The 17,739-nt window shown below is 32.8% G+C and overlaps 1 protein-coding gene across 5 annotated transcripts in view; it reads right to left on the bottom strand.

Moving 5' to 3' along the window:
• Positions 1-217: 217 nt before the first annotated feature.
• The window catches only part of LOC121372759 (DENN domain-containing protein 5B-like), a 48,414-nt gene continuing 30,892 nt past the window's right edge, over positions 218-17,739 (bottom strand). For all 5 annotated transcript variants that reach the window (XM_041499278.1, XM_041499276.1, XM_041499277.1 and 2 more), the window contains 11 exons: positions 15,781-15,910; positions 14,283-14,411; positions 13,838-13,959; positions 13,269-13,414; positions 12,672-12,790; positions 9,182-9,279; positions 8,220-8,288; positions 7,543-7,634; positions 7,019-7,145; positions 6,182-6,356; positions 218-5,162 (listed from right to left, as the gene is read on the bottom strand). In XM_041499278.1, coding sequence (XP_041355212.1) covers positions 4,979-5,162; positions 6,182-6,356; positions 7,019-7,145; positions 7,543-7,634; positions 8,220-8,288; positions 9,182-9,279; positions 12,672-12,790; positions 13,269-13,414; positions 13,838-13,959; positions 14,283-14,411; positions 15,781-15,910 — 1,391 coding nt within the window. In that variant the 3' untranslated portion in view covers positions 218-4,978. The remainder of the gene's footprint in view (positions 5,163-6,181; positions 6,357-7,018; positions 7,146-7,542; positions 7,635-8,219; positions 8,289-9,181; positions 9,280-12,671; positions 12,791-13,268; positions 13,415-13,837; positions 13,960-14,282; positions 14,412-15,780; positions 15,911-17,739) is intronic.

A 17,739-nucleotide genomic window follows, 5' to 3' on the forward strand; every position in this document is an offset into this window, starting at 1 on the left:
TTATATCGGATGTATGGCATTGGTGATTGGTCATCACCGAGGAGCAGCCAGTCGTATGTCTTGAAATTGTTAACATACGTATGTGTGTAAACAACTATGTGTTATAAAAAACAACGCAAGGTGTTGTCACCAACAGGTGTGTAACTAAGGTCTGTGACTTTAAAGAGAAACAATGGGGAACCCGACTATAATAAAACAAAAAACACAAACAAACAAGTAGTTGCATTTGTTTACTTGACATCCATAAAAGTTATTACATCTGTTTTAGTAATACTGTCTTCCCTGCTATTGTAACATTTGTCCCTGTATAATCCACAAAGGAAGCGAATAACTAGTTATCACAAAGCATTTCAACATGAATATACCTGTGCAAAAATATATATTTAAACCACTCCATAGTGGTGTGTACAATTCTGTTTAAATTCTCATTCACTGGTGTTTGAAAAGCATTTAGGTTTGGACAAGTTTTTATTCCACTATTCATATACAACCAATATCTGAACCAAACTATAAAGATAACATACAAACATACAAAAAGTTGATTAGCAATAAACTTTATTTACAGGAGGTGTTATTTTAATGTTTTTAAAAAAAGGCAGTAAGTATGTCTCTGTAATGCTTACGTGGTTTAAACGGATGTGTTTTAATTCAGTAGAGATCTGAAGTGAACTTGATAGTTGTAAAGTACTCGGTGAAAATGGTTAATTTGTGTCGCCTTTCATTAGAATGACCAAATAATAATAAGAGGAAAATAGACGATTCTAATGGATATAAATAAATTGTAATTTCACTTTAATTATTGAAAACCCATTATCTTTTCAATTTAGAAAAAAAAAGCCTGCAAAATGAAGCCTACATAATGCAGTTATTCTAACAATCTACTTGTGAAATCCTTTGTAAAAGCCCAATACAAGTATTCGACTGACTCGTTTGTTTACGAATTCTTGTTCATATTTGGGAAAATGTTTTCTTTTTAATCTTTTCATCCATACATTATTGTATTATTCTAAATCCATTTTGTTGAGGTGGTCAACTCAAATTGGTATATAGGTTGTTGTTTTTTCCTCTTTCCAAATATTGTTTGTTCAAGATACACCAATACATTTTTCAACATTGCACTAATTAAGCATTCATAGTAGCGTCATATGTTCATCTGTACAGAAAACAATTACAACACTTCAGTTCTTACAGTGAATTTATAAGAGAATTATATACACAGTAATTGTAAAGACCTGCTACAGGCATATCACAGCTGTGTGGCAAGTAAAATGAAATATAATGGTTAGGTCTAAAATTAGAGACAAACTGATTCGGTCATGAGGCCAGAAACAGAACTGTTGGTTTTAGGCCTTACCAAATGGAAGTACACCAATTTAACAATTTGTGGAAACAAATATATATTGCAAACCAAAGCTATGATTTAATAATGGTTTAGGTCTCAAAAGCCAATTTTTTGTTTAATCAAATATTAATCAAAATTCAAGCTTGATAGTTATACATGTAACATACTGATAAATAAACATAATTTCTCTCCGAATTATTACTGATAAAAATTGTAGGGAATGCTCATCTACAATTTTAATAACAGTCAGAATATATTTTATAAAGTTTTATTCCCACTTTTAAAATCCACCGTAATTTAGAGCTACGCAGAACGAGTGGGTGAAAACACCATACACATAGGACTAGTTCCGAAGATACTTTAATAAATTTGAATGGATGATATGTGTAAATAACCGCAAATAACTCCTAATGGCATAAAATGTTTCAGTGAAGCTACTTCGATGTCTCCATTAATTAAATCTAAATACAGAAAACAGCAATTGGAAAAAATACAATAGGAAAGGCAAAATTTTAATGCTAAAACAGAATTGGGAGGCAGTTAAAATGGGAAAGGGGGGGGGGGGAGAAAGAGGGGTACACCCTATTTTGGATGAAAATTGTATTCATTAATGCTTAAGAATGGACAGCGATAAAAAATCGGCATGCCCCTTCCCTCCCAAAACACTTGTTAAATCCTACTCTTGCCTATAGTTGAGAAATAAATAAGTGAAGCAAAACATAAGATAGAACTAAATGGGGCAATTTGTTTTCCTAATAAATAAATATGGGGAAACATCTTTAGCACGATGGACAAGATATACCATGAACATAAAGTAAATAAAAAGTCTATGTACATATACAAGTAAATTTGTGTCTCCATTGTAATATTGACTAAATATCAGACACATTACACTATTCACTGAAAACAAGCATCTGTTGTCAATTCTTTGGTACTTGTTGTTTTCTCTACTGAATTGTTAAACTTTAACCAAATATCTGCAAGATTAAGCCATCTAGTTAAAGGCTAGTAGGTGTGTATGTATGTGTAAACTACCACACCACATTCTCTCGCTAGCCTTTGCCCTGAACACAGGGACCAGTTTCACAAAACATTGTCAACCTATAGTCCTTCTCACCAGGGTACGTCGTTTTCTTAGTTTAGTATAAGTTATTTAATTCTGAACAGATTATTTTCTAAATTACACACAAAAAAATGGGGGTTTTGTTATTTGCAAAACACTTTTTACTTTTCTTCTTATGTCAAACCAAACTGAAATTATTAACAAAAAAAACCCCAATGTTCATGGAGGCTGGGAAGGACTATAGTTTAGCACAAACATAAATCGACAAGTAACCACTTTTCTTATCACTACTAATAGCAGTGCTGGATTAAGCAGCTGCATGGCCAATAGCAAATTAGTAGCATATTACACCTGCCCCTTCCACCCTTCACACTACCATAAGCTTATAAGCAACAAAAATAAACAAGTTGATCGGTGGGACCCCTGAAAGCATGTGGCCCATAGCATTTGCTACATCTGCTATGTTGTTAATCCGACACTAATACGTAGTATAACTAATATAGTTTGAAGTTTACATATTTCATTTTCGTTCATCATTACAAAGCTCCATCTTCTGCATGAAATAAATGCCAAACACTTGTAAATGTACATCAGATATAACGGAAAGTCACAGATGCACTGTCAATGTTTTGTGAAATTGGCTCCAGATAGCTTGAACTTTAGATGAATATAAGAATGAACATTTTAAAAACTAAAGAAATATCATGACAGCTCTCCTGCGATATGTTTAATGCCCCTGCATCCACAAACATCACAGCTTTTCTATGATTGGCAGATGTATACCGAAGTCATTAGACATCAATACTATTCTGTGAATAGCTCTCTACATATCAAAACTGAGCTGCAACTGACTTAATGATTAGGCAGGTAGGTGGTACTAAATGGTTACAAAATCCTGAAAAAACAAAACACACCATGTATTGCCAGTTTTAAAACCCTTAAAACCCCCCAAAATAACCCAGCACTAAGGATCAAAGTTTTTCCCACCCATATTAAAATCAAACTATATGTCCATGAACATAACAAGTGACCGAGGCACATTATTTTAAATTCTGAAGCCACACCTCAATCACAGTTTGAATTTTAAAAAGCAACTGATAATTTGGTTTACTTTTATTAATAGCCTTTATCACTGAGTAATGTTTGCACTTCTAAACACACAGGGGAGATAATTTGCAAGCAAATTCACATGGACATGGGTTCATAAACTTTGCAAATGCAAATATTAAAAATATCAATTACAGAAGCAAAACAAAACAAAATGCCAATATTACTTTCAAAGTGACCCACATATCAAGAAATCTGACTTATTAATGCAACATGTATCGAATTTGTAATACTTGTTGAAAAAATAATAACATGGGAGATAACTATTAAAAAACAAAATTATATAATACATTTTTTTTCAAATTGAGATGTTCAAGTAGAAAATAGGGAGACAAATGAAAGATAATTCTAGCAACAATCCTTGACATGTAATAAATCAATTTTGAAATGTTTTTCTTTCAAAATATGGTTAAATAACTAGTTGTACAAGTTTGTTGAAAATAATAAAATTGCACATCACATTTGATAAACATTTGTCTCAACAAACTGGCAGATTAAATAGATGCATTTTTTACAGGAGTTGGGGTTGTTGTTTTACCAAATGAAAAATAATGTTAAATTTGACAAATACAACAAACTGGTCAAAATGATAATCCAACAATACTATGTTTAACAAGCTTTTTATTCTGTTGAATTTTCTTTGGCTAAGGCAAATTAAAGTTGGTCATGCAATTACCAACAAATGTTTTTATATTGCTGACACTGTTTTTTTGTTGTTGTTGTTGTTATGCTTAATGTCCTCGTTGTCTAACATAGATGTGTATGTACATACAGAAGATCATTTTTAAAATAACATAAATACACAAACAACTCAATTTATTGCATCGACATCGATAAATGTTAAATTGCAACAAGAAAAGAAAAGAGACTAGTTGACATGTTGAAACCAACCTTAAAAATACAGAGCCAAATTTACGCAGCCTGTTTATGTCTTACACATGTGTAACTACATATATTTACAATGCTTAAACACCTGTGTTTAAGACAAACAGGCTTCGTAAATTTAGCCCACAATATTTGTTGTAACCCAACAGTCCCATACTGTGTACTGTAACCTATTAGGCTTATAAAAGTAAAAATCACATCACTTTTATTAGACCCTAAATTCTGCTTCCTTTTCCTTTTTTGACTAAAATACAGAACACAATTCGATAAAAATCTTAACCACTAAAATGCATGTCAGGGCCCATGCTTATAACACTTTTTAAGAGTCCAGACTCAAACTTTAATGAGACCACACACATACACTTTGTATGGCACTGTTATGACATTAAAGTATCAGATTCTTTTAGAGTCCTGAGTCTACACTCTCTAAAAGTTTTATAAGTACCAGGCTTGGTTATGCAATCCAATTTTTCTTAAAATCATGGCATGTCAAACCCATTACTAAAATGTGGGGTTGGCTTACAGTAAAGCACACGTTTTAAGGTTGGCCCGACAGATAAAGAGATAGCGAGTAGCACGGATCACATCTCCAGTCCCCGGAGAACCGAGGGTTCGAGCACGATGGGGAACTCGTTGAGTGTGTTGATAATGTGGACGAGGAACTTGGTGAGTGCGGGGTCGCGCAGGAACGAGTTCTCTTCGTACATCTGACCGGTCACCGTCGTGTTGGCCATCAACGGAAGCCAGCGGTGCAGACAGTGATCTCTGGAAAAATAACACACACACACTCAAGGTTCACTGACAGAGAAATAGTAATCTAAAACAAGCATTTTGAGAATACTGCTAAAGCAATACAGGTCCCCTACCTGACCCAATAAATTTTCATATCTCTTGAGTTCAAGGGCCATAACTCTGGTAAAAAATGTGAATATCACCACAAAAGTCAAACTTGATCTGTAACAGTACATGATAAATATATACACAAAATTTTAGCTCAATATCTTGAGTTGAGGCATTGCAGAAAACCCCCCTGAAAACTATATGTGGGGTAAACAAACAGAAAGATGGAGCTGAAACCTATAGTCCCCTTGGTTGAACAGGTAGGGAACTAATAAAAGTGAATCAGTCATCAGATTTTGGTGCCAACATTGTATTTACAGCCACCATTATATATTTCCCATTATTATCAGTCAATCAGATCAGGAAAAATATTATTAATATATTGTTCACAAACAAAAAAACACCCAAGTTATTCCTTGTGAGTGCAAGTTGGTGGTTGTGAACCAGTTACCTCAGTAATAAATATGATTTGTGAAAAAAGTTCTACGATTTTTGAAAAGAGTTGCATTTATTTGTCTTTATTCCTAGTATCAAATCAGAAATGAAATAAGTGAAAAAGGAATTTAGTTTTTAAGAATTGTCTGTTAAAGTAAATAAAACAATATAAAATTCTAAGCAAATTTTATTAATACACAGAATCCCAAGTGAATATACTTTTCCAATATTAGACAAAAACACACACCGTAATCTGTAATAACTTTGTCTCTAACCTTCGATTTTTTGCCTAATTTTAATCAACATTAAGTAATCTAAAATATCATTAAAATTTCAAAACCCACAAAAATAATACTTAACGATTCAAATACATGAACTTTATTTTATGTATTTATAAAACATTAAAGTGAATATATGTGAATAAAAATTATAAACTTGTACCCACTCAATGTGGTTTTTGTCAAAAATTAAGAGAAGTTAAGAGAAGCTGCTGAAAGTAAGACACTAACCTGACTCCCACACAGATGAAGATCTGAAATTTTCCATCTTTGCCAATCGTTTCTGTAGCAGCATTGATCTTGTTGAGCAGGTTACAGAACAACCAGTATCCAGCCTTTGCAACCTCGGGGATAGGACGGCGAACATTTCCCGAAAGGGAATTCTCAAAGTTCGTTTTTACTTTTTCTGAAAAAAAACCGAAACAGACAATTTGAAAAGAAAAATATAGGAATGCAATAAAATGCTTATGTAATTATAACTACCATGACGGTTGCATTTTACAGATTAATTACATTGTTCAGGAAAATACTTTCATTAAGCAGTCTTCTTATTTGAAAGATAATGAATCAGAACTTCTGTTCACAAAATGTTCCACCAAATTTTATTTCTTTTAAGCAAAATGCCAAATAAGTGCTTGATAAACTAACTTTTAAAATTTAACTCGTATTTAGCAATATCATGATAAATGACAGCTTTAACCAAGAAAGGAATACAAGTATCTCTTAACAATGACAAAAGTAACTACTGAATGCTGTCCGAAGTGGTTAGACTAAGATGACAGCTAAGATGAAAAATGACAGATGTTGCAGGAATGGCTACAAGTACCTGTCATTTGTAGCTGGAGAAACAAGGACAGAGATGTGGAGGTCAACAGCAAAAGAAGTTGAAAGTTAGGAGAAATTGTCAAATAAGGAACAAATGATTTGGAAATCAATGAGAAAAAAAAAGAAGAGCGCATGGGATAAAAACATTAATAATAACAAAAACAAAAAAGATTATGGAGAAATCTTTGTGTAAATTAATAAAATTATTCCAGCGTTTATTAAATCTTTAAGAGTGAATCATACCAAAGTAGTCCCAGATAAACATCTTGTTTCTGAAGAGACGTGACGACCGGAATCCACACAGAAATACACTTTCTAAACACTGTACCAGTCCATGGTCTCCACACAACAGAAATGACAGACTGCCTCGCTGAAATATCAAAACAAGCTGTCAGAACAACATTCTTGTTTAATGTTAGCTTGACCAGTGGTCAAGAGATGAGATGGCTTCAAGATCAGATATCCAGGGATATGATACCCATTTAAACATAAAACCTGAACTAATCTTTTAAACAGATGTCATTTTAAAGCATTTCTATCAAATTCAATATTGTGCCAACCCATGGTTAGCTTAACCATGCTAATAAGGCAAAAAAGTGTATTAAGGCAAAAATACCTAAACATAAAAAAACCCACTTTCACTCGGAACTATGGTTCATTTTGATATTCAAAATAATAGAAGTTAGACTTTAAGAAATTAAATAAACTTGAAACACAAGTTTAAATAGTTTTTTTGTTTTTTAAATTTGCTATCATTTCTCACTCACCTCTTTTTCTGGCTTATAGAAGTATTTGACTAGATTGTTCACAGCATGTCCTAAGTTTTCTTGAATCTCTGGAATTGATGATATTGGAATAACTGAAAACAAAGAGTTCATATTTAAAATTACACCACAAAATGAAGGAATGAATGTTTAATTACACAGCAGCACGAAAAACACATCAGCTGCTGGGTGTCAAACGAAACGTTAATGACAATATGGTTGATTCACATTGATATAAATCACATATTAAAAACAAGTGAAATAACTATATCACAAGTAAGTGCTTTTAAGATTTATAATAAAAATCGGTCTCTCTTACACTATAAAGAATTCTGGGCAGAATCAAAATGCCAGAGAAAAAAACAGTCACCAATAGAGGAAAAGCAAAATCCCAGTTTACTATTTTATTTTAATGTTTATGGTGTTTAAACGCTGTGGTATATGCTACAAATATTATTAAAGCAATACCTATAGATACTGATAAAAATAAAGTGCTGCGATGTCATTAAATATTATTAACATGACATCTACTAACTGCTGATTAAATAATATTTGCTGAGGTGTTAATAACAATTCCTTTCCTTTCCTTTGTACAATACAGTCTGTCAGAGATGTTCCAACAGAAATAGAAGAGCTCAATAATACTATTACATGAAATAAATAATAATCACATGACTAACCTTGATCACATGATTTGCGTGGCGAACTGGGCGACCTACTTCTTGGTGGAGTGTGACAAGTGACGACATCTGAAACAAGATGAAGGATACCATCATACATACATACAACAATAATAATTAAACATTGATAATGCTTTATCAGAATCAAAAAATAAAGTTGCACATAAAACAAAACTAGAGGAAGAGGTAGATGTGTGACTGGAAGAAGATACCACAAACACATGGAAGATCGTATTCATTTGACTGGCTGTTGGGATATTTGGACCAATCCTTGTGCATAGGAGAAATGCACTTTGTAAGAAGTCATTAATACATAATGATTTAAGTTCTTGTTATACATAAACATAACGTAAAACTTTCATTAAACACAGTTGCTGTCAAAGTTAAAGTTTGTTTTGTTTAACAACACCACTAGAGCACATTGATTCATCCAATTGCCGTTGATTAATAAATCAATGTGCTCTAGGATAACCTCATTTCACTATTAAAGACACCTTCTATAAAAAAAAAAAAAATTCCACTATGTTTTTCTTAAAGGGGCAGACCCTAGTTTTTAAACACTAAAGCATGTTTTTCACTATTAGAGCCATTTGTGATCACTGAAATCAAATATTACTTATATTTTATTCTTTAGATTATCCATTTCCGTAGAACCGAAGTGTTTCTGGTCATCCTGGTGTTTGTGGTACCAAAAACTGCATTTTTCATATTTTTAAAAATGCATGTGCATCTGAGAAGTAGCGGTTTATTGAATGAGTTCTAGTCTATTTTTAAGGATATTTCCTATTTTATTGTCACAGACTCTTCTTTCACTCTATTGTAACTTTATCCAAATGAGTTACAGGTTTGTAAATTAACTAAACTTAGTGTCCATTTTTCACGAGTTAAAACTAGGATCTGCGCCTTTAAATAACATTAATGAGCCAACAGTTATAGAACCTATACAACTAAATTTCAATCACCATCATTGTCTGAAGTCTGGTGAACAAGTTCAGCCACAAGAAGTCGTTCTATGCTACCATCATCCACACCTTTCCCCAACCAACGTCCACAGGGAAACCTGGAAAATACATCATTAATATAACAAACAAATACTAATAACCATCATGATGGTTGATAGGAATGGCACCGAAACTTGTTACAGAACTTGTCTGTTCCAAGCCTGTATCTCCACTGTTCAGCCCATTTGCAGCCTGGAGCTCAAACGTCGCCCGGAGACAAAAAAAAAGCCCGATTGTTAATGCCAAAGTGTACATTGTTCATATTTGGCACAAAGATACACCTCAACACGATGCATTTATATATGTTAACCTTCTGAGTACTGCAGGCGAGATATCTCACCCGACGTCACGTCAGTTGACATACTGTATAATGTATACAATGCATTCCCCAATTCAATATTTCCCGCTGTTTTGCACACGACACTGACCGGAAACGGAAATATAATAAAAGACAAAAAGATTTTTTTTCAAAATGGTGGCTTTTGTTTTGATTTTTTTAATTGAAAATACTTTGAAATTTTGAGTTCAAAAAGTGGTTTTCGGCAAGTATTTTCGCTTAACAACAATGGCGGCATGTCGCGGCCATTTTCAGGGATCGATAGCTGATTGTGACAGCTAATTTGATAATAAATTTGATTGTTTTTCCAACAAAGAAAGTCACCAAATATTGCAATATGAATTGTAGTTCTGGTTTAAAAAAAAATTCTGGTGACAAAACCAGTTATCGGGAATAATGGACATAAATAATGGACAGCTGGCCACAAATGCCCATAAGTAAATGCAACTTTTTCAATTTTTTGCCTAATTTTAATCACCATTAGCTGATCTAAAAATAATAAAAATTACAAAAACCCCACGAAAATAATACTTACCGATTCACATATGAACTTTATTTCATGTATTTATAAAACATTTAAGTAATATATGTGAGTAAAAATTATAAATTTGTACCCACTCAACGTGGTTTTTGTTAAAAATTAATCCAGTAGTCTAAAGGTTAAAAAAATAAATGTAGGAAAAATATTTTAAGAAGAAATTTGCATTTTTCATGTTCGGGCTGTACATAACGATATCCCGAACAATGCCCGAAAACAAAAACAGATAGGCCTACCGAATGTTAATGCGATTTTTTCTAAAAAATATTTTCCCTACATTTATTGTTTTAACATATACAGTCAGACCTCGTTACAACGACCGTCGTTACTGTGACATTTACACCATCCGACTACAAACTGTCGGGAACAAATGTACATCAGTGTTATTCTGTTCACTACAACGGAATTCACACCTTCCGACACCGACAGAGCAAATTAGGAACTAATGTGCATCCGACGTCTGAAAACACCTCTTAACAACGACATTACATAATCACAGATACCGTAGCATATTGGCAGTACACACACAACCACTTAAGATTCCTTGATCTCGTAGTGAGCCGAGTGTCACATGCTGTCCGAGCTACCGATGTCTGTAAAATCTGTAGACATGTATTGCTTTTGCAAATACGCCTTTAGTTCACCAATTAAAGGATTAACTTCGAACAATAAAATCTTCTATTTTCATATTTTGTAAACAAAACAGGCACCAATCGTAGATGTCTGTAACTAAGTAATGATTAGACTGACGATGTATGCGCCTTGTTTAATATATTTAATGATATTTTTTTTAAACATATTTAATGAATGTACGTGAATTTGTTATTTTTAATAATAATTGCAATACATTAATTATTTAACTGCCATCCAATCATCAGTTAATATTAATTAGTATTTTTTCTAAAAAAAAAAAATCCAACATTTATTTTTTTAACATATATAAATGTATCGTGTTAAGGTGTATCTTTGTGCCAAATATGAACAATGTACACCTTGGCATTAACATTCGGGCTTTGTTTTTATCACCAGGCGACGTCCGGGCTCCGGGCTGCAAATAGGCTGACCGCATTTGGCTTGATGGATCATCGTCGGTGTACTACGGTTCAAACTGATAGGGAAGTACCCTTAACCAATTTTCTCCTTCTTCCACACCAATCGAGGTAGCATTAGAATAAATAGACAAATGTGACAAGTCCGAAATGTCCAAACTAACGTCAGATAAGAATGAGCTATTTTCCGAAGAATCATTACATGCTGTCGCCATGCTAACCTACTAATGAATGAGTGGAATTCACCTGATGCTACGTCACAGGTCAGATGCGGGTCAAATCGACTGGATCAGTGTTGTTTTTTTCTCCGAGCTTTTTACAAAAAAAATCGCTTTATTAATAATTGGGGTGGTATTTTTGTTTTTTATGGTTAATAATGTAATCTTTATGTATTTTTTTTATATATAGTGTATTAATAATGTGCCATGATTGTGGACCTTTAATATAACACACAAATACTAATAACCATCATCCACACCTTTCCCCAACCAACGTCCAAAGGGAAACCTGGAAAATACATCATTAAAGGTCTACATTTATCAAAAACGTAATTCACTATTGTTTGGTATCTATGTATACCGTTTACAATATATATGAAGTATCAATAAAATAAATATATATATTTTTTTACCCGTTTTTAATATATTCGCAATAAAAAGTCGGGTTTTTCCTATCGCTTGCCATAAAGCCTCTGAACTCCAAGAGTCAAGTCATGTGACTCCATGACGCGCTAACCGACATAACATTCGCAGCCTTTCGGTCATTTTACAAATACAAATACTAATAACCATCATCCACACCTTTCCCCAACCAACGTCCATAGAGAAACCTGGAAAATACATCATTAATATAACACACAAATACTAATAACCATCATCATCATACATACATACATACATACATACATACATACATACGCATTTTAAAATGATCTGAGGGTCAAGAATGATAGGTGAAATGAGCTTGCATTGGAGGAGAAAAAAAAAAAAAAATTACAGGATTGGGCATAACACACAAATACTAATAACCATCATCCACACCTTTCCCCAACCAAAGTCCGCACGGAAACTTGGAAAATACAGGATTGGCATAACACATAAATACTAATAACCACTGTCTACACCTTTCCCTAATGTAAAAATTAATCTATCAAAATAATGTATATGTAAACCCTGGTATTGCACGGACAAGTTCATACAAGCATAAATCATGTACATTTAATTTTCCTGTCGTATAGTTGTAGCAACCACAAAATCATAGATCATAAAGACAGAGAGAAGTGTTCAAGAAAATTAATGCCCATAGTCAACAGTATTAAAATTAATGATTAAATGAGCATTCCTATTATGGACCATCCATCAATGCACTCCATGTGAACTGAGGAAATGTTTATAAACAGTACCTGCACATATTTTACTATTTTATTTCTTTTAGTCCTGTATCACAAAATACAAGAATATTTTAATGAAACTACATTCAATAATTTCACAGCTAGGGAAATAAAAACAAATTAAAAAACCCACTAACCTGTATGTGTGGCCACTGATTTCATTTCGGACTAGGACATATTCCACAAGCCAACGGGGAGTCATACCATTGTTGTCATGGCCAATTCTCAATGTTGTCAAAACACCCAGGTTCTTGTTCTAAAGGGAAACAACATTGCTTCTAACAAATGTCCATAGAAATATTTAAGAAATTACATACATGTATGAACCAAATTGTCATGTATGCTAACTTTGTAGGAGGACTTCCACTTTTATAGCATACACCAGATGCCATAAAAAGCTTTCATAAAGAAAGGCATTCTGAATGCACACAAGGATGTGCATAGAATATTTCAATCAAGAATTTAAGTATTTTACAGAAATATTGTGCAAATAAATTTGAGAGCAAACTACCTTCAAACCACAAGTTATTTTTTAATTTTCTATTGTTCAAGCAGTCATGTTAGTGGTTTCTATAAATTATGTATTACTTACGTCCACACAGTGATCGAGACATCCCTTCTGAATCTCGACCACCCCAGTCTCATCAAGCTGACTGGCTATCGACACCTTTTATATTTTTTATTGTTCTAGCAGTCACGTTAAGAGTGGTTTCTATGAGTTATGTATTACTTACGTCCACACAGTGATCGAGACATCCCTTCTGAATCTCGATGACCCCGGTCTCCCCGAGCTGACCGGCTATAGACACCCAGGGAGTTGCACTCGTCGTACCACAGCCAAACTTAGTGCTGGGATAAATTAACAACCGATATGGAACAACTGAAAAATAAATATTACCAATTAACATTTCATTCTGATAAGAAGTTAAATGGGTTTTTTTCAGGCAAGATTTATACTCACCAATTCTGTTTTAAGATCAGCACCCTCAAGATATTGCAACCCAACCATCAAAAAATCCCTACTCTTCACCACCATACCCAACCAAACAACCCAAGATAGGTCATTTTTTAAAATCCAGAACAAATTAAACAATGACTATCATTTGAAATAGTTAATTTTAACAATAAAACTATAACAAAATCCTTACATCCTACCACTTACCATACTACAATAATAATATAAAAACCCCCAAACCCCAAACAACCTGAACCCTCAAAACTTAAAAACAAAACACAACAATTACATTTATATGAACTATGAAAGCAAATACACTACAAAGCATGAGCCGAGAATGTCCCATACCTATGTTAGTGAAGGTGTTTGTGAAGCAGAAGAAATCGACAGCGTTCAGTGACAGAAGGTGATAGAGGAACTGTTCCCGCTCATCTTCACACCTCAGAAACGCATACCGCTTATACAGCTGCCTGGAAAATATAACACATAACATGTTGAAAAAAAAGAAAGAAAGAAAATGACCTGAATATGGACAAAATATGTTAAAACACCTACATTTATTGTAAATTATACAAGGAACAAATATTTGTAAATTTGGCCCAATGATTTTAAAATACAATTACTGAAGAAAATTATTATATAAAACCACACTTTGGATTACAATCAAAGTTTGTTATCTTAAACTAAAAATGATAGATAAAAGCAGCTGTATAAAATTTTGGACAAGTATCTTCAACTATTAATATTCCATTACAATCGTTAACTTTGTGTATTTGTTACTGTAAAAACTGACCTGAGAAGAACACTATCTTGTAGTAATTCCTTGAGATGTGCTGACAACATCTTCTTCTCTAGAGCTAATCTCACCCATGCCCTGGAGTACCCCACTTCTGTCTTTATGTTTGTCATCTGCTGCACAATTCTAAATTAAAAAAAATATTAATATATAATACATGCAATAACAAAGACAATATATTACAATAAGTTGGAACTCATAAGAAATCAAACCATGTGAATTTTCAGTGCTAAACCATTGCCCAGACAATTTCTCACATTTTACCAGCAAGCTGAAGAATAAATTTGTTGAAATGATACAGGTCTTTTCTAATGTTTAGAAAAGGTCTTAATACAAATAAAATCTAAATCCAACAAAATAGTATACGCCAATGTTTGATTTTTTTAGTGAGAAAATAAAATATTTATCCTGTTAAGACTGTTTCATGGGATAATAAACAAGTATATTTCATAGATCAAGCTAGAGAGAGATTCGGGCCACTGAACTTAGCATTACTTAAGTGCAAGGAAGAAATCCACTTTGACTGCAATTTAAATCATTACATCATTGGTAATATGATCAGTATGCATACAATTGGAGTAAAATTTGAACAATATTATTTTTTAAGACTTGATTTAAAAAAACAAAGAAACACATTTTTACAACACTTTTCCCTAAATTAGGTAGAGGAAGAAGTGACTTCTCCCTGATTTGTTGGTCTATTTTGAACCGTGATATTTACCTCATGTCATGAAGCAAAGACTTGGGTAAGGCTTTTAGAATAGGCAGTTCAATTCTTCCTTGACTATCTTGAACTGTGATATTTACCTCATGCCATGAAGCAAAGACTTAGGTAAGGCTTTTAGAATAGGCAGTTCAATTCTTCCTTGACTATCTTGAACCGTGATATTTACCTCATGTCATGAAGCAAAGACTTGGGTAAGGCTTTTAGAATAGGCAGTTCAATTCTTCCTTGACTATCTTGAACCGTGATATTTACCTCATGTCATGAAGCAAAGACTTGGGTAAGGCTTTTAGAATAGGCAGTTCAATTCTTCCTTGACTATCTTGAACTGTGATATTTACCTCATGTCATGAAGCAAAGACTTGGGTAAGGCTTTTAGAATAGGCAGTTCAGTTCTTCCTTGACTATCTTGAACTGTGATATTTACCTCATGTCATGAAGCAAAGACTTGGGTAAGGCTTTTAGAATAGGCAGTTCAATTCTTCCTTGACTATCTTGAACTGTGATATTTACCTCATGTCATGAAGCAAAGACTTGGGTAAGGCTTTTAGAATAGGCAGTTCAATTCTTCCTGGACTATCTTGAACCGTGATATTTACCTCATGTCATGAAGCAAAGACTTGGGTAAGGCTTTTAGAATAGGCAGTTCAATTCTTCCTTGACTATCTTGAACTGTGATATTTACCTCATGTCATGAAGCAAAGACTTGGGTAAGGCTTTTAGAATAGGCAGTTCAATTCTTCCTTGACTATCTTGAACTGTGATATTTACCTCATGTCATGAAGCAAAGACTTGGGTAAGGCTTTTAGAATAGGCAGTTCAATTCTTCCTTGACTTCCTTTCCTTCTGTGTGTTTTTAATGTAGCCGACTTATCACTGTCAATGGTCATGGATGAAAGATCTAAAAAAACAAGTGAATAAAACTTAAGCCTCACCTGTATTAAACAATCACCTGAGCAGTATTAACAACAGTAAAGACAGGTGGTTGCTTAATGCAGGTTATTATGTACCAGAATAGATAAATTATAAATGAAAATTATCATGTCTGTGGACAATGGGATGATAAAGTAAAAAACTAATAGCTGCTTGACAGAAAGCATATTCTAAAAAATTAAATAGAAACCAACAAATAATGATGAGAAATATTTATGTAGTTAAAAAATAAACATTTCTAATTAAAGGAGGATTTAGTTTTTTGGCATACAAACTGAACATAAAATAAATTTTAATATAAAAGGTTTATTTTCTTTAATAAATACTAACATTTTCTGTCTTAAACATAAAATTTGACACTAAAATCTAAATATATCAGTGCAGTCAAAACTGTATATGAATGCCAAGTACAACATTATTGCAGATATAGGCATACTAATTAGAATAACATTAGGCATTACAAAAATGCAAAACACAAATTTCGTAAAATAATATAACAAACCATGCTAACATTGTACGTAGATAAAAATAAAGAAATATGCCAAACGTACTTTAAGAAATTTTAAACATTCTAAACTAAACCTATACATTCTAGCTAGAGGCAATATGTTAACTATACCAAAAGGTAGTCTGTGTACCTTTTAAATTAAAGTTAAATTGTCTAGCAACAGAAAATTTGAAAATATCTTAACTTAAAGCTGTAATCTAGAGTATATTATTATTTATGATAACCATTCAAAATACAAAATCCATGTTAATTTTATTTCCATGACATGGTGTATATTAAATATCCTTTTGCTAACCTGATTAGCAATGGTCATATTTATGGTCAAAATGTGACTCTTCCATTGTTTAGTGAATTGTTGTGGATTGAAAAGCAATGGTGAGCAAAACACTGCTTCACTGAAATTGTGTAATAGAGCAATTGCTCTCAGTGTAAACATTCACAATAATATTAAGTAAATAAATTAATGATAATGACATGTGACAAGGCAAGCAGTTTTTTTTGCCAACATGGGTAATATTACTGCGCAAGTGAAAGCAATTGCTCACATTAAACAATGACATCAGATTTAAACAAATGCTTTGGTTGTACCAAGACAATATATCTATTGAATGTAAATATTGAAAGTGTAGAGGTTTTTTGGGGGTTATAATCATGTTACAAAATGTGGTGATGAGACTGCATTTAAACTAAAACAAGATCAAGACATTAACTATGATCAATGTATAAATAAATGGGTGACTTCTCATTATGCCTATAACCCATTTTGTTTAGATTCATTTCCGACTACAACAAACATTTATACCTCTGATTAACATTAACAGTTTCATTTAACTATTATTGATGACAGGTAATAATGAGCTTTGACAGTGAATAAAAGCTAAACTTCTGATATACCTGAAGGATCATGATTAAATTACAGATTTTAAAAAATCAGCCATATCAAATTACAGTTAAATACTACAATTTGTTTTGCAGTTTCTAGTTGCACCAAATGTAAAATTACAACAAGTCTGATTTTTCACCTACAAATGTGTGTTTGCTTTTTTTATATTTTATTTTGACTGACATCTTGTTTTATTTCATTTTTAAGCAGATGTCAGAAATAGTTATAAGCAAAATAAGTCTACCAATATATGTCAGTCCTGGATCCTAAATGTAGTCTGCATCACTAAGTGAAAAATGCAAGGGATATATAAAAACACAAATACATTATGTACAGGGAACATTTTGTTTTTAACATTTTTATTATCGACACTTGGTGATCAGTTGAAAATTGAGCAGCAAGTACA

The sequence above is a fragment of the Gigantopelta aegis genome, chromosome 4 (assembly GCF_016097555.1).
Source record: "Gigantopelta aegis isolate Gae_Host chromosome 4, Gae_host_genome, whole genome shotgun sequence".
Taxonomy (NCBI): domain Eukaryota; kingdom Metazoa; phylum Mollusca; class Gastropoda; order Neomphalida; family Peltospiridae; genus Gigantopelta; species Gigantopelta aegis.